General features: G+C 38.7%; 1 protein-coding gene across 1 annotated transcript in view; it reads right to left on the bottom strand.

The window, feature by feature from the left end:
- Positions 1–22,697, bottom strand: part of LOC149016188 (putative ubiquitin-like-specific protease 2B) — a 65,132-nt gene that overhangs the window by 21,989 nt on the left and 20,446 nt on the right. The window contains exons 8-12 of the mRNA XM_089157315.1: positions 18,985–19,020; positions 17,891–18,016; positions 13,009–13,209; positions 12,865–12,920; positions 12,682–12,775 (exon numbers count right to left, since the gene is read on the bottom strand). Coding sequence (XP_089013441.1) covers positions 12,682–12,775; positions 12,865–12,920; positions 13,009–13,209; positions 17,891–18,016; positions 18,985–19,020 — 513 coding nt within the window. The remainder of the gene's footprint in view (positions 1–12,681; positions 12,776–12,864; positions 12,921–13,008; positions 13,210–17,890; positions 18,017–18,984; positions 19,021–22,697) is intronic.

Here is a 22,697-nt window from a genome sequence, read left to right as displayed (position 1 = left end):
CTCGCCATATCTCGCCCTGGATCTCGCTGGAACTCTTAATTTTTGCATTTTTTTGTGGATTTTGGCTGAATTTTCACTTGCAACTACTCTTAGCACATCTACAACAAGGAAGATCAATCATTCTCTACTTGTCTTATGAATTTATGATTTAATGACTTATATAGAACTTCTAATGGTTGTATAATTATTTTATTCTTGAAAATTGAGATTGTGATACTCATATGGATGGAATTTTGATAACATTTAAGTTAGTTGATGCATTTGATATACATGCTTTTCATTTATATGCTTTAAAGGTTCTATATTACATGTTGTATAACATTACATTCCCTAATCCTACTACATTTCGGTTTCACACTATGGGTAGACTTAGAAATCATACATAGGGCTGTTTCTGACAAATCCAAGGCCACCAACGTGTTCAAAAGGCCTTAAATAAGCTAAATACCAAGTTTCAACCCAATTGAGACCCTAAAACCCACCGAGATGGGCCACCGAGTTGACGCCAAAAAATTGTATATCTCGACCGAGATCTCACCGAGATGGTCGAGATCTCTCTTTTTCAAGGTGGCGAGATCTCTCTCGAGAGCGAGATCTTCTACCATGGTCATAGCTAATGGGACTTCCACACCTATTCTAGGCTCTGGAAGTGTTTCTCCTACACCTTCTCTTACTTTATCATCCGTACTTCATGTTGCTAACTTTCCTTTTAACTTATTATTATCTGTTAGTCAATTAACTAAAGCACTAAACTGCTCTGTGACTTTTACTCCCACTTATTGTGTTTTCCAGGACCTTCACACGAGGAAGACGATTGGTGGAGGGTGTGAAAGGAACGGACTCTACTATCTGTACTATGCTACCCCTATTGCGGCTCTTTCTGATGATTGTGTAGATGCTCTCCAGTGGCACTGTCGTTTAGGCCATCTGTCTTTACCTAGATTAAAAATTTTATTTCCTTCTTTTAAATCAGTGTCTAGATTAAATTGTGAAGCGTGTGAGTTAGGGAAGCATCATCGTGCCACCTATCCTCCACGCTCTATCACTCGTAGTGAGTCCTTATTTTCTCTTGTTCATTCCGATATTTGGGGCCCTTGTAGAATTAGTAATATGCATGGTTTTCGATATTTTGTTACTTTTGTGGACGATTTCTCCCGTCTTACATGGTTGTTTCTTTTAAAGGATCGGACAGAGTTCTTAACTACATTTAAAAGTTTTATTCATGAAATTCGGACTCAATTTTCTCTTCCTATTAAAATTTTTCGATCTGATAATGCTTTAGAATATGTGCAACATGATATATCTAGCTTGTGTGATTCTCTTGGAATGATTCATCAAACCAGTTGTTCATTCACTCCCCAACAAAATGGAGTGGCTGAATGCAAAAATCGTCACCTCTTGAAGGTTGCACGCGCTATTTTGATTCAGATGAATGTTCCAAAGAATTATTGGTGTGATGCAATTTTGACTGCTGGTCATTTAATTAACCGCATGCCTATGCCTTTGCTTTCTGAAAAATCTCCTTTTTCAATTGTTTTTCCCAATAGAGAACCGTTTTCAGTTCCACCCAAAATTTTTGGTTGTGTGTGTTTTGTTCACATACCACATCCTTTGGATAAACTTTCCCCCCGTTCTATTAAGTGTATTTTTCTTGGGTACTCACGCACTCAAAAAGGCTTTTGTTGTTATGATCCGGTTCTTCGCAAACAATTTACAAGTGCGGATGTGACCTTTTTTGAAGACACTCCTTATTATCTAAGTCAATCTGTGTCTGTTGAAAATGTTTTGGATGATACTCCTCCTATTCCCTCTTTAGTTCCTTCCACAAGCAATGTTCCTCTACAGGTTTATCAGCAAAGACATAAGTTGCCAGACCATATTGTGGATAGTAGAGTTCCTCCTAACAATATTAGCGGCTCTCCTTTAGTGGAGCCTGAAGCTGGCCCTACGGATGTTCCTTCTTCATCCTCTCCACCGGCGGATTCTTCTAGTGGAGATCCCACTCTGCCTTCAGATGACTTACCAATTGCTTTAAGGAAAGGTACTCGTACTTGCACTTTACACTCTAACATTGTTTATCCTGTTTCCAATTTTGTTTCTACCTCTCATCTCCCTCCTAGCTTTCGTTGCCTTGCTTTGTCTATGTCTGCCGTTTATATTCCAACCCATCATACCGAAGCTCTTAAAATTCCTGGCTGGAAAGCCGCTATGGATGTGGAAATGGATGCTTTACATTCTCGTCATACATGGTCTTTAGTCAACTTACCTCCCGGGAAAGATGTGGTCCGCCGTCGGTGGGTGTATACAATTAAGTACCATTCTGATGGTACGGTTGAAAGGCTTAAGGCCCGCTTGGTGGCTAAGGGCTATACACAAACATATGGTGTAGATTATTTTGAGACTTTTTCTCCTGTGGCAAGACTTAATTCTGTCCGTGTCTTGATATCTTTGGCTGTGAATTATGATTGGACTCTTTTTCAGCTTGACATAAAAAAATGCATTCTTATATGGTGATCTTCATGAAGAAGTTTACATGGAGCAACCTCCAAGGTATGTTGCTCAAGGGGAGGACAGTGTTCGTGTTTGCAGGCTTCATAAAGCGATTTATGGACTCAAACAGTCTCCACGGGCTTGGTTTGAGAAATTTAGCAAGACTGTGGAGTCTTTTGGTTTTGTACAGTGTTATTCTAATCACTCTATGTTTGTTAAACGGCAGGGTGATTGTGTTGTCATTATGGCAGTTTATGTTGATGATATTGTCCTTTCAAGCAATGATGTTGATGCAATCCATACAGTTAAGGCACACTTACAAAAATCTTTCCAAACCAAAGATTTAGGTGATCTACAATATTTCTTGGGGATTGAAGTGATCCACCGTAAAAAAGGAGTAAGTTTGTCACAAAGAAAGTATGTGCTAGATCTTTTGACTGAGACTGGCATGCTTGCTTCTAAACCTAGCGACATTCCCATGGATCCTCAGTTGAAGTTAGGACGTGATGATGGTGACTTGTTAGATGATGTCCATCGTTACAGGAGTCTTACTGGGAAACTTATTTATCTTACTGTTACTCGTCCTGATATTTCTTATTATGTTGGTGTGTTGAGTCAGTTTATGCAGTCTCCTAGGAAGGCTCATTGGGATGCAGCGATGAGAGTGCTTCGGTACCTCAAGAGTGCGCCCGGAAAAGGGCTCATCTATCGACCAAATCGGAGTATGGACTTGGTTGCCTTTTCTGATGCAGATTGGGCTGGATCCGTCATTGATCGCCGATCAACCACAGGTTATTGTACTTTTCTTGGTGGAAATCTTGTGACTTGGAAGAGTAAGAAACAATCCACCATTGCTCGATCTAGTGCTGAAGCTGAGTATAGGACTATGGCCCACACCACTGCTGAATTGATGTGGCTTCGTTCATTGTTAGAGGAAATAGGATTTCCAGTTTCTGCCCCTATGAAAATGTTTTGTGATAATCAAGCAGCCACTTACATTGCTAGTAATCCAATGTTCAATGAGAGAACGAAGCATATAGAGGTAGATTGTCACTTTGTGCGTGATGCAGTGAAGAAGAAGCTTATAACAACTCCTTTTGTGAGCTCTACTGACCAACTAGCTGATTTGTTCACCAAAGCTCTGTTCAGACCAAGTTTTTAGTCTATCTGTTGCAAGCTGGGCATGGGAGATTTGTATGCTCCACCTTGTGGGGGAGTGTTGAAGTATACATAAATAGGAATTTTACTGTTCACGTGAACAGTATTTTGCTGTTGTTTTAATTATATTTTCTATTTCTAATGTGGGAATCTTGCTACATAAGTTTTGGGAGTTTTTTAGAAAGCATAGTTTCTATTTTGGTGGTAGTTTCTATTTTCAGAACTTTCTATTTAGGAGTTAGGAAGTTACTAAAGCTGTAATATTTTGTTTCCTTCTTTTAGAGGACAATTACTTGTTTCTCAAGTTGTATTAGATTCATTAGAAGCTATAAATAAAAGTGCTCTGTGATTTTAGACTCTTTAGCTAAGAATCACAGGTCTTTTCTACTGGTTCTTCATCTCTCTTCTCTTCTTCTTCTTCTCTTTTTTCTCTGTTCAAGTTCAACTGCTATTTTGATTGTTTAAAGCTTGTTTTCTAACAGAGGCAATAAGTTAGGTCATAAAAAAAACTACAAATTTTGAATCAAACCATAAAAAAAACTACAAATTTTGAACCAAACCATGCATCCTGTTTTTTTTTCCTGTTTTTTTTTTTTCTCCCTTTTCACCTTTTTTTTTTACGTGGGGATTGTAATGCTGGTACAAGAGTAAGATTACCGTTTGGGTTTCTTTAGTGTTTGTTCTAGGGTACCATTGTACTTGTACGTCGTCTTCTTTTATTACAAATAGAGATTCACTAGTATCTCATTAACACATCACAATTCCCCAAGAATCAACCAGAATGTCAATTGAGCCAACTCGAATGGGCCATCCTTTTTTTTTTCCTTTTTTTTTTTTCCTCCCTTTTCACCTTTTTTTTTTTAGGTGGGGATTGTAATGCTGGTACAAGAGTAAGATTACCGTTTGGGTTTCTTTAGTGTTTGTTCTAGGGGTACCATTGTACTTGTACGTCGTCTTCTTTTATTACAAATAGAGATTCACTAGTATCTCACTAACACATCACAATTCCCCAAGAATCAACCAGAATGTCAATTGAGCCAACTCGAATGGGCCAAACTGAGTGTGCGATGTCACTAGGATCCCCCCCCCCAATAAGTGGGCCCCAAAATCAGACCCAAAAAGCCATCTTAAAGTTGGCCAAATACCCCACAGGATATTTTGGTCATTTCCCTACCCTTTTAGGGCTCAATAGTGGTCTGGTTCCCCTAAATCTGAAGATCATGGATCTACCTTTATTTTTTATTTGAATTGGATTATTCTTTTGTGAGTTGTGATGGAGTCCCAGTCTAGTCAAGAGTCCAAGTTGCAATCCAATTTAAAAAGATTCGTTGGAAAATTACCTATTTAACTTTGCAAGATTATTAGGAGATTCCTTTTGATTGGTGTTGAGTTGGAATGGGAATTTTAATCTTAAGTGGGTTCCCTAGCTAGAGTCCAAGTTTGTTAACTACAGTCCAAGTTGAGTCTAAATAAGCTTTAGGTTGTAAGGCTATAAATATCCCTCTTATTATTGACTGAAGCATGTTGGGAGTATTGAATAAATCAGAGGCTTGGGCAAGGAGGAAAACCTTGAGGCCAGGGCTGAGTGTGTTCCTAGAGCAAGTTCAGCAAATTCCAGCAAGCTTCTTCATCTTCTCTTCCCTGCAGCGGCCTCCATTAAAGGTCTTCTGCAAATTCCAGCATTGATTCTGACCTTGATGGTCATCTTCTTCAACTCCAGTACATAGAGCCACAACCCCAGATGCTCCCCTCCCCATCCCCCAACCTGGGAACCATCATGAACCCTCTTCTTCCATCCGCAAGTCTTCCCAGACCCCCCCCCCAGGGAGATCAATCGCAGCCTTTTCTTGGATTGCAGAATTTTCTGCAATTCCACCACTTGTTGGATTTTGCGGCAACCCCTCCCCCCCCCCCCTTTTCTGTTCCTTTTAGAATTTCTGTTCTCTTTTTATTTTCTTGATTCTTGCAGCAGAATTACAAGAAAGAAAAACAGAAAGGGGGGGGGGGGGGGAGAAAAAAAAGAAGAAGAAGAAGAAAGAAAAAGAAAACGATAAGAAATGAAAGAAGAAAAGAAGAGGAGAAGGAAGAAATATCAACATCCTTGAAGTTCCAAGAACCCACCCCATACCTAACTGCAAGCTTCCTGTTCCTTTTTCCTTAACCATAGACTTCCCAAACCTTTCCCACCCTTTTCCTGAATGGATGAAACCCCAATCCACGTTACCTAGGGATTTCCCTGTTCTCAAATTATCCATCACTTTCTCCAAATCAACCCTAAGCCATACCCATTTAATCCTAATACATATTACATCCATCCCTTTCCTATCAATCCTAGAGCATCCCATGCCTTCTCCTACAAACCCACATTTAACCAAATATCCCCATAGGTTAACCAATAATTTTCAAGTCATCCCATAGGGCCTTGGGATATTCTACAACCCAAATTACATAAATAATAGTCCTTTCCCCCCACCCAAGCCATCCCATAGGATTTCTCATAATTTTCAACTATCCCATAGCATACCCAAATTTTTCCATTGGGTATCCATAGGCTCCCAGGATCTCAAAAACATCTCTTCGTCAACCCAAAGACCATATCCTAGTCTTTTGACCATTATTTTCTGGTACTTACCTGGAACTCTGGAAGATCTAACCCGGACCCTGGTTTACACCAGTTGGAGCCCAGCTGAGGGTAGGGTCGGTAGTTATGTCAAGTTGAAGTAGGATAGGATGTCTGTTGAAAGTTAGTGCCAAACCAGCTTGTTAAGGCTGGAGTTATGGAGGATTCCTAGAAGAAATATGACCCTGGATGTTCAAAGGGTAACTTTAGGCAATTGGTTAGGTGGCCTAAGCTAGCATTTCCAAGAACAAAAATAGAAAGGGGCAAGCTAGGATCTGGGGTTAGAAGGTTAAGAAAATGCATTCCAGAATTCCTAATTATACTCACTGTACTTGCAGTCCTTTAATGGCAGCAGCTTGTGAATCGAATTACACCTTTGATGATAGAAAGGAATCTTCAACCTAGTCAAAGGAGAAGCTTTGATTAGAACTTCCTCGGCTTGACATCATCAAGGGGTCGACTGGTCCAACTAATCCCACTAACAAACCTCCCAAGCACTGTCCCACCGCAAAGAGTCAACTGGTATTACATTTTCACTCACCCATCTTTAGATACCACTCAATAAATTGGAATTCACACAAAAAAGGATGAGCCAGCAGAAGCTTGCAATAGCAATTTCATTAGACAGATTCTCTTTTGAATATGTACCACATTTCAAGTTTGTAGAAGGCTGAAAAATAGGCCTACAAAATAACTTGAGCTTTATATTTCTGTATCCCTCAAAAACAGATTTTTTTTTGGTGGAAGTTGTAGATCATAAACAGATTTATGATTATCTCTTTCAAGGGACACTAAATTTGCCACACTAGAAGCCCGACTAGGCTTGCATTGACTAAGGCCATCTCAGCCCATTGTTGACCAGTCTGTGCCTGGTACAAGCCTAAGTTTTATCTAATGCAGCTTCTCTACCGGAAGTGTAAGAAGATACCAAGGTAATATTATTGCCAAATGCAACATGGGTTTGCCAATTACGGCTTCTTTAAAGTTGCCTTTTTTATGTTGAATGAAATTAGAGTTTCCAAAAAGGGAAAGACAGAGAAAACAAAAGGATGAAATGCACATGTGCACTGGGGCAGGGGGGTTAGGTTAAGGAGCCGCAACCAACAGAGAGGACTGCAACATAGTAGCACTAGGACCCTATGTAACAACGGTTAACCTATTCGTTGGGGTTTCTAAAACATGGGGGTAGGGGAGAGACTAAACCCTGGAGGTAACCATCAAACTGGATGGCTTTCAAAAATCAAGTCAAAGACCTAGAGTGGAAGATCCATCTATTAAAGTTAGACTTCGTCCAAATTGGAGTCAGCACACCCCAAACACTAATTTGCCTATTGTGTCACATATAGAGTTGCCAGCAGGTTCTAAGGGTCCAAACCCTTTTGCAGCCAAAGCTTCAAATGATTCTAAAGTGAGGCCAAATGAAGAAGAGGCATTTCTACCAAATTGAGCAGACGAAGGGGCATGAGAAAAATAAGTGCTCATTGTCTTCGGTACCATTACAACAAAGAATATAGTGACAAGAAAAAGGGACATGGCAATGAAGGAGGAAAGTTTGGGTACGAAAGCAAAAGTTAATGGCTCTCCACACAGTGAAAGCATGGCAAGGGATACAGCCTTTTGAACCAAACTAGGCAATGCCAAGGAACAATGGGGCTAGGATTACAAATAAGGTTCCAAGAAGAGGACGTACTAAAGGGAGGCAAGCCAAACAAGAGTACCCTAGAGGGGGTGGGAGGGAGAGGGCAGAGGGAGGTCCAATCATGGTAAGGCCTATGAGGGAAGGGGAAGGGGGGTACTAAAAGCCTCGAGTGGTGGAGAAGATGGTGGTGAACTTGCGATCTTTGAGTCATAAACAGCTGGTAGGAGGATAGACGACTACCAGCAAAAGAAAGGAATTAGCCATTCCAGAGTTTGAGCTATTAAGAGATGACAAAACTACGCTACGTAAGGTTTTGATAATCACAAAGTTATAGAAACATAAACAAGATCTAACATTCTAATTGTGTGATTAAGATACATTAGATATTACACAAGATGAAACACCCAAGTAGAGAGCATATGTTGCATGAAAGTAGTACAAGTGTCATACAAAGTCCAAACTACGGACTCAAGACATGAAGGACCAAAGCATGGACCTAGCCACATGCAAGTACAAGTCAAAGACTCAAGAATGAAGAAACCTTGCTTGTAAACTGTGCCTATAGACTAGGAAAGTGGATAATGTAACCACTAACCACAGACCTAGGGTTCAGGGTAATGAGGCAATTTTTCCTAGATTTTGGGTTGCCCAGGAAATTGCAGCAAATAAAGATGAAGAATATTGGGTTTCAGAGGGTGTTTTCTAACTCTCAAGTTCAGTCACACTGTGAAAAGGGTTCAGGGTGTTTGCACTTTGCAGGTTCAGGTTTTAGGGCTTTAGAAGGTTCGGCTAGGGCTAGGTTAGGCTATTCCTTGCTGTTTCTGCTGCTGAGAACTAACTTCTGTTGCTGTCCTTTCAACTAGATTGAGTTCCAATTGATCAGACGTCAACAAAATCAGTTTTCTGGAAATTTAAATTTTCTGCAGAATTCTAAGGTTGAAGATGAAAAGCAGGTTTTTATAAAGTTAGGGTTGAAGGGTTGAATTGAAGAAAATGGCAGTGGGGTGTTGTTCATATGGGTCCTGAGATCCTAATAGAGATTAAAGGGGGTGGAAAGGGGCTGGAAATGTGGATTTCCTGTTGGAAGTGGGAAGTGGCTGCCATGGGAAAGAAGGGAAGGGAGGGAGGCTTGCAAGTGCTAGGGTAAGTGGGGGAGGGGACTGGGGACGTTGTGGGGATTAGAGGAAGGGTCTAAGGGAGTCATGGGACCTAGGGGATGCTGCTGAATTGAGGCAGCAGCAGGGCACAGGTTTGGGGAAGGTCACGCAAGGCAGGGGAGGTGGAGGATGGACTTGCGTGGGGGGAAGGGAAATGGGGAATGGGCTGTGACTTACTTGCTTTGCAGGAAACTTAAAGAAAATGTGTCGGACTCGATGATTTAATCTTCAGAACTTGATTGTGGGCTGCTTGAATGCTAGAAAATCAACTAAAGAACTCTCCCAAAGACAACTGCAGGTTCCTCCTCAAAGGAGCCCCGTCACTTAGACGAACCCTGTCACTCAAATCCGAAAATAATAATGCTCGATGAGACTATTTATAGCCTAAAATAACAGATTTTGAGTCCAATTGGATCGCCTTATTGATACGATCCCATCACAAATTGGACTGGACTCTTATCCAAGACTCCTACAAGATAAGGAACCTTATCTTATCACAACTAACTTAAGACTCTTTCAAAAACAACTACAACCCACAATAAAATAATCCAAACAGATCCAAAACTGACTCAACCTGACTCAACTAAATTCTGAAAAAATTCCTAAATTAATTTCAAGGGTAAATTAAGGGCCAAAATGCCCAAAATACCCCTCATCAAGGGCTCAACCATCTCATGGAGGTTTCTTGGAGCCATACTCGAGGACCCACTTAGGGTTTCAACAAGGGGGTCCTTGTGTTCACATCAGTGGAACATGTAATTGCATGCATTTTTCAAGTTAAGGGTTTCATAAAACTAATTATATGGGCATAGAGGACCATTCAGTCAGTCCCTAGGGCTATAAACAGGATTTTAAAATTATTCTTACGAAACCCTGAAGAAGCCCATGAACTATTTGATGGTTGACAGTGAGATAAAATAGCCTGATTGACAAACAGCATTCCAGAAGGCTCCCAGTACGTACCATGAGAACCTCCAGGTCAACCGTCAGCCCATGATTGAAACCAGTCATAGATCGATAGAGAAGACATCTGGCACTCCAATGGATAGATCTTACTGGCTAGAATGAGCTAATCGACCGTGAGATCGTCCATGTCGACCGTGCGTTCAAAAATACGACCATTTTCTATCCACTGCGATCCAGCTTGACTCAACCTTTTAGCTATAAATAGGGGTTATTAACTCATTATAACTCCCCAAGGCACAAATTCCAAGGTGTTAAAAGCTCCCATTATTATGCCTAAACTCAGCCACCTAGTCTCCCTAGTATCCAAATACCTTTATAGATAATTTCTCTTCTTGAAGGAGGTAGAAGTGTTGATCTCAAGGTAAAGCTTGGAGGTTGGAGGCTGATCAAGCATTGCATTCATTTTCATGTAAGGGAAGTGCCACCCCTGAGGTATTTGTAAGTGTAAGCATTTCATTTCATTTTTTTGTTCATTATTGGGTGCTTTGCTAGGAAACAATGGTTGTGTAAAGGTGCTTTTGCTTTGACTTAGAGATTTGTAAGAGGATTTGTGTCCCCACCCACTATACCGAAAAGGACACATTAGTGGAAACCTTCTAGAGGTCAATAAGGAATTGGACATAGATCATTTTCACCATAAACCCTATGTCTTCTCTCAATTGCTTCCTTTTAGTTGCATTAAGTTCTTAGTTATTAGTGAATTGTAAAGACAAGGCTATACGACAAGGCTATACCACTAGTGTCAACCTATTCACCCTCCCCTCTAAGATGATTTTCATGAGACTTATGTGAATATGGTCGACTGCAAGAGTACAATGGTTGCTAGTCGGCCGCCAGGAAATGATAGGTAGATTACAAAGAGTGAGGCAAGGGTGAACCCCATGAAGTGAAGAAGGGTGGCCTTAACAAGATTAAAGACCCCATCAAGGAAGAGATGGAATATCTAAAGGTTAACGCAAAGACCATAGAATGACTTAAAATGGTAGAGAGAGAAGAGAATAGCTAAGATGGAGGATGGGGAGACTAGAGAGAAAATGGGTCCTATGTCACTTTGGGCCTTGGGGTTCCTTTGCAATTTGGGCATCAATTAAGCAGTTCAAAACTAGGCAGTTGAAAAACCGCCTTGCCGCCTACGCAAACGCTTTCCAACCATGTCGTGGGGCCTGATTAACCCAGCCAGGCCCAAATGGTTCACTTAACACCCCTTGTCAGTTGAATAGACGACCTACAGAACTTTCCTTTAAACTTTGAAGGGGTATAACGACTAGAGTCCTCTGATATCACGGTTATCACCTATTCACTTCAACCATGCAATGCAGTTTGCCATGAAATGTCATCATAGATTTCACCTCCCTTGAATGATATTTGACCCATAAATCTATAATAGTCAAAAGGGGGTTATCTCGATCTTCACTATTTGTTAGTCATCATTATCCAAAATCACTAGAAACACAAAGAAGGGGCAACACAAGGTCTCTTGCTACTCAAAGAAGATCATAAGGAGCAAACGAACTTTTGTTATTCCCTAGCAACAGGCTGCGGAGTTGATGCCCGCAAAAGCAAGCTTGATTCTCAAAGTAGTTGAACAATATCATCTTCCTCATCCAACCCATAGAACAAAATTACATCTGCGAAATTCCACTGAGATTTTCCATTTTGGAAACCTCGAAACGAAAAACTAGGGGACCAAAAAAATCCCAAGTTTCGATCGAAACCATCGAAATTTTGTCGAAACCTGTCGAAACCTAAAAACGTGTCGAAACTTGTCAAAACCTGGTTCTACCCAGCTAAATCGGCTGGTTCATGAGGAAAAAAAATTCCCAAATTTCGTGGGAAACATGGGAAATTTTGTGGAGACTTGGGAAATTTCATGGAAACCTATGACTTGTTCTTGCAATTTTGTGGCTTTCCCATATTTTCAATTTTTGAGTTTTACTTTCCTTGTATTGTCAATTACTTTGTATTTGATGTTTTGAAGTTATAAATTATATATTAAATGTTATATACTTAAGTAGTTAAGTTTATAATGTACTTCTCAGACAACTTACATTGATGCTATGTACATTAAATGACATATTTACATTGATTTTTTTAGCAAAATACAACCAATGTGTTCTTTATACTCTAATTAGCTTAAATGCAAAGTCCCACCCTAAAATACTCCCTAAAACTTGTTGAAACTCCATGTTGATACTTGCACAAAAAAGTCCTAAGTTTCCTTAAAATTTCTCAATTTCCCACCAGTTTCCCATTTTCACCTAGTCGAAACTTGAGTTTCCCTCGAATTTTTTTTCTATGCTCTAACCACAACTATAACAGCAAAGGCAGGAGAGAGAAGCCACTTTTGGTTGTCAAAGCTCTTTATCCAAACCTCCAGACCGCAGGAAACCCTTCTAACAAAACATCGACACATCATAAAAAGATTGAGGCATCATTGCATTAAGTTGCAAGCTCACTAAAAATAGAGAGTACTTTTTAAAATACAAGACCAACTTCACCAACAAAAAGACAGGGCTGAATGGAAAAGCATTAATCACCCTTATAAAAGTAACAGAAAAAGGGAAAGTAAACTCCATCTTTCACAGCCCAGGAAAGATGGATGGTGAAATTAATTATCTCTACCATTAAATCCAAACAAAGAAACACATTACCTTTGGATAAGATTCTTAAGGCCTTTATGACTTCCTTTAATAGAATCCATGTGCAATATGCATGGTATTTTAGGGGACTTCTCAATAACTTCATCTGGAGGGAGAAAGCAAGAAATTGGAATAACGTCAAGGAGAAACTAATAGCAGTTTCACAAACCAGAACGCAATTTCAAGACAACTAACCTTTAAAATTAACCACTTCACCTGGATGACAGATGACAATCAAGCTCCAGTGTAAACTGGGAAATTAACAATACAATAGTACATTAAATCAGACAATAGGAATGGGAAGGATACATCACAAGTAATATTGCAGTAATAACTTACTTGAAGTTAATAGGAATGAAGATGTAATCCTTTTCAAATAGATCCACCCTTCTTGTCCATTTACGAACACGAAGAAAAGCTGCTCTGCCTTCGGAAGCACTAGATGGATCTTTATCTAGGTCGGCCAGCTTGCGAAAGAAAAAACTATTAAAAAAGTGAAACCGATGCTTGTCCTCTGGTTTAATTTTATTCTTCAAATATCTGCAAATTAGTTACCATATCTTTGGATGAGATTTCGCTCATGGATATAATTGAAGCTGAAATAGGTCTACCAGATTATTAATGGAATATTATTTCATAGATATGATAAACCATGTTGTCAATATGCCATAACAAAAGATGGTCACAATACAGAGAATGATGGAAAAAAATTTATTTGCAAAGAACATGTAAAATTAACTGGAGTCCTTTCAATTTGTAATAAATGCAACTGTTTCAATCAGCAGTAATCACATAATCACCAGACTTGCAGATGGTGACCTTGACTGCCATCCTCTCCCATAATATTATACTAATTTTGTTTCATTAACTTTTCAGTTTAATATTTCTTGACCAAGCTAAATCTCTTTAAGCAAGCAAAGTAGTCTAGTACGCTACCCTCTATTTATGATATATTACACTATTACTCATTTCATTCAACAGATTAAATATTGTAAGACACATCAAATGAAAGATCATATACGTAAAAAGAATTTACATAATAAGTAAATTTCTACTCATTGACACCTACAAAGACATTATTGTACTACTATATGAGGCACTGGCAATGTACAAAATGATTCATTCTGCACAAAGAAGGATATGCAATTGCAACATTACAGGTTGGGACAGGCTACAGAAGAAAGGAACAAAATAAATAACCTATTTCATGCCACCAAATATTTAGCAGAGAGCCCACAATGGGGACTAAACCAACCTACACTTGAGCAACTAAACCTTCTATGCTTCTTTTCAATTCACCACCAAACCTACCCAAGGTACAAAATTTTGCCGAAACTCCACCAAGACCCCAAAATTTTGCCGAAATTTGGGAATGTTTTGGTGGAATTTTGCCTCCTAGTTTCAGGTGGTATTTGGGATCATTTGGGCTAGTTTTTTGTGTCTAGCCTAATTTCAGGCCAATAAACACACTGGGAGTGTAATTTTGCCTAAAACCTAACCTAAAGTGGTGTCCTTGATCGGCACATGCCCAGCTGTATGCGGGCAAAACTCAGAGTCTAGAACTTGAATTTTGACCACCGAAAATACGAATATTATGCAATGCAACACTAAAATTGTCATTCAAATGCAACAACACATACAACAAATAGAATTTAATACAAATAAAATTCAATATACAAGTATGTGTCAGGTTGGATCCATCCACTAGGTCATGGAGTACTTTAAATACTGGACATAAGCATGCCATGACATGATACGGATAAAGTTATCCATGTAATTGGAACAACTAGTTGTGCTGGTCCTAATGGATATCTAAAGATGAAGTCACAAATGAACTTGATGCATGGTTATCAAAGCGTCCGCCTAGGCACGCCTAAGCGGCAAAGCGGTTTTTGAACCGCTTAAATTGTTGCCGCTTAACTAACAGGCTGATTTCTTGCCGCTTTTTTGCTTAGGCCCTACCGCTTTGCCACCTTTTGCGCCATATTGCCGCCTAGATGCTAAAGTAACCGTTTTTATACATTTTGTAATTTGTGCATATTATTTATTTATTTTTAATCATAATTTATTCTACAATGCTGTATATAAATTTAAATATGTGAGCCATTTCAGAATCGAGGCCAATTTGCAAATGAACTCCTAGGCCCAAATTGCTTGTCGACAACAGAATGTGAAGCATGAGCCATATTCAACATTGATAATCAATGAATCATTAAAAATAATGACTTGGAAATCGGAAATTAGATCTATTAATTTATCATGTCGGCACTGTTTGGTTAAAAAAAGGAAAAAATTGATACATCAATTCTAATTACTAATCTATGCTCAAGAGTATAAGACACTTATTTGGCGTCACACTATCATAGAGGTAAGTAACAATGTAAAATTACTACTTTCATTTTCATTTTTCACATTGATTACTGATATAGTACATACTACATAATTATTGTTATGAATCTTATGATGCTTGATGAGATGAAGTTATGTTTTTAATCTTTTTTTGGACAATTTTTCATAATTGTGATTCTTGAATGTTTTTTTTTTTTTAATTTTTATGAATGTGATTGTTGAATGTTTGTTTAGTACTTTAGTTTATTAAAAAAAATATTTGTATTAAAAAGTAATTATATTAAAAATATTGACTAAACCGCTTTGGTCGCTTTATTGCCGCCTAAGCGCCGCTTAGTCGCCTAAACGCCAAGACGGAGCCGCAATCGCTTTGGTCGCTTTGCCTCTTTAATAAACTTGACTTGATGCATCTCCATACTCATGCAGACATGCTACTACAATCAGCAAATGAACCACCATAAGCTCCATCATATCCATATCTAGAGCCATAAGCCCTGTATGGTACAACCCCTTGGAATGTTCGAAATTTAAATGGAATTTTTGAGATTTCAGCAAAATTTCGGCAATTACCGAAATCTGCGACTTTTCGTTTTTGACCCATGTTTCATGTCGCTAGGTAGTGGCAAAAAAATTTTCGCCTAGTTTCAGCAATATTTCACCAATATTTCCTGCCAAACCTACCTATGACCACGGAAAAAAAATTTCAACAAAATATCACCGAAACTCATATCGCCATGTCACTTGGAGGTGAAACGAAACAAGGGAGAGGATTGGGCGATTTATCAATACATCACCCATAATTCAATAAATCGCCATATACATATGAAATCTCGTTCATTTATTGGCAAAATTTTGTTTGATTTTTCAGTGTTTTCCATAGCTTCTTTCTCTTGTTTCTTGCATTATTGCCTTATTTTGCTTCGATCTTCGACAACTACAAGTAAGAAGAGAATATTCTTGGGGACCACTAGCATTAATTAAGGGTTTACCATGGATGTCACCTTCCATTTATGTCTCTATTCTCTAACTCCACATTATCATCTCTTCTTTCCATTCTAACCCTTCCTCCAATCTACATAAGAGTTTCCTTGTAATGGTCACATACTAGAATCTCAGCGGGCTCCTTGAATGTGAGACTGATTAGAATTATGCATGACTCAATGCATAGGAATATTGTTAGAATTATGCATGTTACATTGTAAACTCTCGCCATCTATACCTTCCAAATATCCTTTCGCCAATGGGGAGAATCTGCATCCACCATTAGTTCCATCAATAACTCCTAGCACCAAAGAAGGAAAATTCAGATTGTCGCTGATTGGTCTCCTCCACTTGGGCAACATTTGACCAAAACACCCCCCCCCAAATTTTGGCAAAATTTCACCTACATTTCGGGGTTTCGCTGGCTTCGCCGGTTTCGCCAGCCAGTGAAACCCCGAAACAGGCAAAATTTCAGACCTTGCCTATGACTTGTTTAGTTAGCAGGAGTTCAGGGGCAAACAAAGAGAATGAAAGCCGCATGTATGCTGTATACATGCAAGTTGGAGCAGATCTCCAACAAAATCATCTGTATTTCTTGCAATCCACACAAATTCGCTTCAGTTTGCAACAGGTGAACCAAAACAGAAAAGGCATAGAATAACTTCAGAGATACCTGGATTTTAGGAAATCCAGAATAGTTCTACTGTTTGTGTAACGCAAGGTCCAGTGTGACAAACATAAATGGGACAGAAGGACACTTGTGTGGAGAAGAGAGAACCATCACTTGGCCTATATAACAGATAAATCAGAGGCCAAAACTGTTTATTGATGAGCCCACAACTCTAAACTACATGATTGACACCCCCCCCCCCCAAACAAAAAAAAAATTGGTACATAAGGACATGTGACCATCATGCAGTGTAATCATACCATTTGTCCACAATAATAATCTAAATAGATCAGATGGATTGGACTATCCTGATCGGATAGGACTGGATTGGCTGCACGACATAGACCCATTGTTAGTGAGGAACTGAGGAGAGAGATCTGCCCCATCTGCCACCACTGACCCAATTATAATCTTATCACTAACAGAGGAGAGAGATCTGCCCCATCTGCCTCCACTAACCCAATTATAATCTTATAAACAATGGTTAGGCATAGATAGCTCAATATGTTTGCTAGAATTAAGCAAGTAAAGCCATTACGAGCTTATGCCCAATCCCACCACCCAAAGGAAAGGATCAAAGTCTACTTGGGCAAAGCATGCTCATCCACAGCCATAAGAAAGACACAATACAGTTCAATGAGTACACAAGTATGGATGATCTTCCCAAAGATGATACTAGTGAACTATCGGAGAAGAAATTATTTGCACCAATGATTTCACCTTGATTTTAATTAAAGGGACATAACCCAATATGAGTCCCAATTATGCAATGTCCCAGAGAGTAGCAAGGAGTGGGTGCTAATCTTTGACATTTGTTCACAAAGTCCATACCCTAAGACCTAAGTCACAGCTTCATGCTGGAAACCTGAATCCGTGCCATCACACCATTGATATCCCTTCTATTTTACTTGTATAAAAATATATTATCTACCAAAGAAAGAAAATGAAGAAGATATTTTTGTATAATTTCATTTGTTTCATCAAATTGCTACCAAACTAGATACTAGATGGAAACTGTCACCCATCTGATTGAAACAAAATAAGCCTGGCCAAAGTATGAATATAATACCAGCATTAATGAAGAGGGGAGGGGGGATGAGAAACAAGTTGAAGGAAATTATCTGGTAAATGGTGATTACGTCCAAGAATGCAAGAACAAAAGGACCAGAAAACTAAGAACTGGAATGATTTAGTATACTGAAATGTCTGCAGGAAACTTACTTGATATAGAAGTCAATTATCGTATCGTTGATAAATGTCTCCGGTTGTAATAGCTCAACATCTCTCTTACTAATAGAAACAGCATCTGGATCTCCTTTTGGATAGATAACATCTTCAAAAGCCCCACTAGAACAGAAATAGTTCACACTTATTCAGTATTAGTTTAAAGAAAAGAGATTAAAAAATGAATACAGAAGTTATGGGAAAGAACAGCTTAGCCATTGCACGTAAATAGGACATCAACTGTATTTCTCAATTTAGAAAGACGCCACAATATTTACACAGAAGCATCAATTAGTATTCAAATATGTTAAAAGAAATGCACTTCAACTTTGAACTGACCAACCAGAAGCTTATTAATTACTGCAGATTAAGGTATTTTAGAGAAAACCATTAGCAAGATCATCAATGAAAAGTTTCATATTATCGATACAATTAGTTGACCATCAAGCAGAGAATGCTTCAGGCTGAAGATATCAAAGCCCAAAGCATACAAAATAATGATTAGGTAAACAATGCCAATAGACAACTATTTGACCATCAACCCACAAAATGCTAGAGGCTGAGAGCACCAAAGCCTGCAAAATAACAAAAGCATACAGAATGCCAACAATATCAAGTATCCCAGTGAACAGCATTTCGCAAAGGTACCCTTGCAAGCCTTTACATCCTGTGGACTCTAATGTTCAAACATGCAGCAAAACACACCCTAACTATCAAATATTACTACATAGATGGCATCAAACTAAACCAACCACTAATGACGGAAACTACCAGCCTTCTGAAACAAGAGAAAGTAAAAGAATGATATAAAGCTAAAAAGGAGAAATAAGGGACCCCACATGGCCATCCATCAATGTCTCCATGAGTCCACGGGTAATTATTTTGGGAATCTACATACGGATAATCAATTGGGACTCTGCATCCTGAGTCTATACATTGCTCAAGCTTTTCACTTTAAATAAAGCTAGTTTCTGATTACCACAGGTGAGTGCGGAAAATTCACTGACATAGCCGTCTTGGTACAGCATTCTAGGAAAAAAGAATACTGTTGAATTGGCAACTAATAAAGGAAATGGAAGATTTTCACTTACATAGTATTTTGTCCCCAACAGTCAGCTTCTTCGGTACTGTTGGAAAGGAAAGGAAAAAAGAAAAAGCACTTAGAAATTAGAGTTAAAGCAGACAAACAGCACAAATTGCAATATCCTCACCTTACATGATACACAAAATACTGTACTTGCTAAGCAAAAATTACCCATAAGCACTTTAGACTCAAAAAGAGATAGGTGAAGCCTATATAAGAATTCATCAAATTCATTAAAAGCTTCAATGTTGGAGACTGAAAAATAATTTACCATATGCAGTTGTGTAAATCAGAAATCATCAACTGCTACTGACAGTAGAAGGCCATGTGCACTCCTAATACACCCATCAAACCACGCATGAAACAATTGTCCAGAGCATGTCATCATTCATTTATCAGTTAAAAGGTTTATGGTCTCACTCAGATTTGATAGAATGGGTTCTGCAGAATCCTATCCAATGTCTTGCACAAAAGTTAAGAAATGACGTCTCAAGTCTTTTGCTTTTTTATGAATGCATGCATCCCTTGCTTTTGTCGGCCATTAAGAAACTTAATGCTCTTATGGTGGGGGAGGGTGGGTGGGGGGACACCATTGACTATTCCAGGCCTCGCCTGGATGAGAAAATTAAGTAGTAACACTTCATGGTTACTGCATTTTAAATTTAATAGACTATAGAACAAAAGCAGAAACATGATCTCAATGCTGTGAGATGGCTTGATCATTCAATTTGGATCTTACAGCTAAGTTTTATTACATTAAGTAATATAATTACAGATACTCAAAATCACATGATGATATAATCTCAACAATTTGAGAAGGCTCTCTCTCTCTCACACCGACACAACATTCCTCTTATCACACCTTATTTTCCACCCCCTTTTCACTCTCATGCCCCGCTAAGCAAAGCAAAGCACGTCTTTTGATTTTTTACAGTATCAAAATGCTATAAAGTTCACCCACTTAGAGGGATTTCAAGTATTTAAATAAGTTTTTGACATCAAATAAACTAGACCATCAAATTTGATATCAAATTTGGCCCACACATCTACCATCCATCAAGTACAGATGGAGAGGCCCTCATGTCCATCATCTGCAATCAGTACAATCCAGTTTTCTTGCCTCAGGCAATTTTGAGCTTTGTGTCCAACTTGGGATTTCTTCAAGGATGGTGACCACCACATCATCCAGAAAACTGGAACCATGATACTCATTCTCCTTCCATGAATGCAGATCAGCACCAAATTGGCCTATTTTCATCTGAAATCAACCTACAGTTGATAGATCTGTGGTTAGCCTTTGTTTCATAAATTTGTGTGATCATAGGCCTGTTCGGTGGACCCAACAGTTTAGTGTATGGGCCAAGTAAAAAAATAGGTGAATTAATTAGTTTAATTGATCTAATTATGTAAATTCTGCACCAACTTAAGGTATAAAGGTAGAATAGTCTTTTATTCATGCTTTATTTTGATGATTCTTTAAATCAGTAATTAAGTCATTAAAGGACCCCACGATTTGCCAATGTAGAGGTTATAATAACCTAGATGAGTTTTCCTAGTCTAGGTCGTTTGGTTTCCAATCTGAGTTAGAATTCAGTTAGGAGTTGAAACAAGAAAAGAACTCCAAATTATTATATATAAACAGCCCCTAAACTTGATGGGAATGGAACCATTGAGATTATTAATAAAATTATTCTCAGTTTTGAGTCCCATTGTGGGTTTTTGCTACATTAACACTATTTTGTTCAATTTGGTAGGTCCAGGATTGAAGAACTTCTCGGTGAAGTCAAACCATAACCTTGCAATGGCTAAATAGATAGCCTTCAAGAAGCCAACATTCCAAAGCTCCACAGGGATCTCCAACCAGATATCTGGCAGCCTACGTTCCTTCTCTATCCATATCACCTAATTTTTATTTTCTTGAATTTTTGAACTTTCCAAGCCACCCAAAATTGGAGGTCAGATCTACAACAATCTAACCATAAAAGCTGTCCCACACTATAGGTATTAGGTACATTACAGCCCTAGCCATACTGACCTTAGATCCCAATTCGACTGTATATTAACAATAATTCCACGGTAAAAATATTTTATTGGATTTTCCTACCTCCCTAAACCCCAAAAACAAAAATATTCATATCTTCTAACTTAACCAACCAGACTTGGAAGATCATATCCCTGTATTATTACCCATATTCCCACCATGTTCTAACACTTGTAGACCCTAATTCCTCATATCTAAAATATTCACCCCATTATCTCAATTCTCAAAGATCAAAAAAATCCTTTCTTGGTCCCATTTTAGTTGATTTTCTTAAGTCCTGATTCAATTGAGGCTACATCATCCTGACTTTCCATTCCTAAGGTACCTTTTTATTTTTTGGCTTCTTCCACATCTCATTGCAATGTGTCTTTCACTCCTAGGTAGGGCATGCATACTAAAGTTCAATAGCTTGATATTGGGAAGATCATCGTTATAATCGATCTCCCCATACAGAGTATATGATACGCTGTTTCTCAGAATCTTCCATTTTAGATAGGTTTTTTATACTGTTTGACAAGCAGCCGGAGTGGTAATTTTTTTGCCCCGATAAGTTGCTTTTGTATTAGAATAGAGAAAACAAAAAGGTAGCAGCTTCCTAAAATCATCATAAAACCTGAGGCATTGAAAGACTCTAGAACCCACCAAACCCAATTATATATTTTTTTTCCTATAATAAACAACTAAACCTGCATCCTTCTTGATAAGGACTGGTAGCTTCTTAGGGCCCAAATCAGCCGCTAATTATCCACATGAACCCCTGCCATATAGTCGGCTGCTGGTTTTGCTCCCTCCAGACATGCTTAAACTCCTCATGCAGTATTGCAGCCTCTTCTAGTATTTTTCCTCTTAAACTCTTCACTATCCAAGGACCCTAAACACCCACTTTGAGGATATTTATTGCTACCTTTCAATCTGATCTGACAGATACATTCGCTAACCCTTTTCGCCAGCACTGCAGTAGCCCTTTTAGGATTGCCTGCATTTTGGTAGCTAGAACTGATATATGCCCACCTTTCCTGGCACAGGCCAGCATAGGTTTCCCATCTGCATTTCTAATCAGAACAAAACTAGCCACTAAATAAGAAAGTACTCCATCATAATGCAAGGTTGCCATGTAATGTGCAGATTTAATCCAAAAGCAGGCTTTAAGTGCTCTACTCGTACTGAATAGGAACATTCAGCTTCGCAGCAATGTAATCTGGTTTTGCACTGTGTTTAGCTGGCATCAAGATTGCCCCGCGCTTGGTTGTCACATCATCTACTATGGCTCTTACTAGCTAATCCTCTGTCTTGCCTTATTCCAGAAAATTCTGCAGCTCCTCTCAGTCCCTATATGCTGAATTGTTGCACAAAACGCTCGTCTGTCAATGATTCCTATCTTTTCATTTTCTCCCTGTGGTATTTAACCACAAAGCAGCATTATAAAACCAAACCATTACTCCTCTTTCATCAGATAGTATTCCATATATGAGATTTCCAAGCTGAAGAACTGAAGCTACATTGGAAAAGAAAAAAAAAGAGGTACTGATTTTTTAGGGGACAATAATCCAAAGTAGAGCTACGAGAAAATTGTTTGAGGTGGCACATCCATGTTCAACAAAGGCCTTTAAAGAGCTAGGGACAGACATAAGACGACCTTAGAAGAAATGATGAGAAAAAATATACATGGCTTTGGCCTT

Source organism: Hakea prostrata, chromosome 5, assembly GCF_041222555.1.
Source record: "Hakea prostrata isolate BN-2017 chromosome 5, UWA_Hpros_2, whole genome shotgun sequence".
NCBI classification, from domain to species: Eukaryota; Viridiplantae; Streptophyta; class Magnoliopsida; order Proteales; family Proteaceae; genus Hakea; species Hakea prostrata.
Note: the sequence above shows the minus strand (reverse complement) of the source record. Positions and strands in the feature narration are given on the sequence as shown.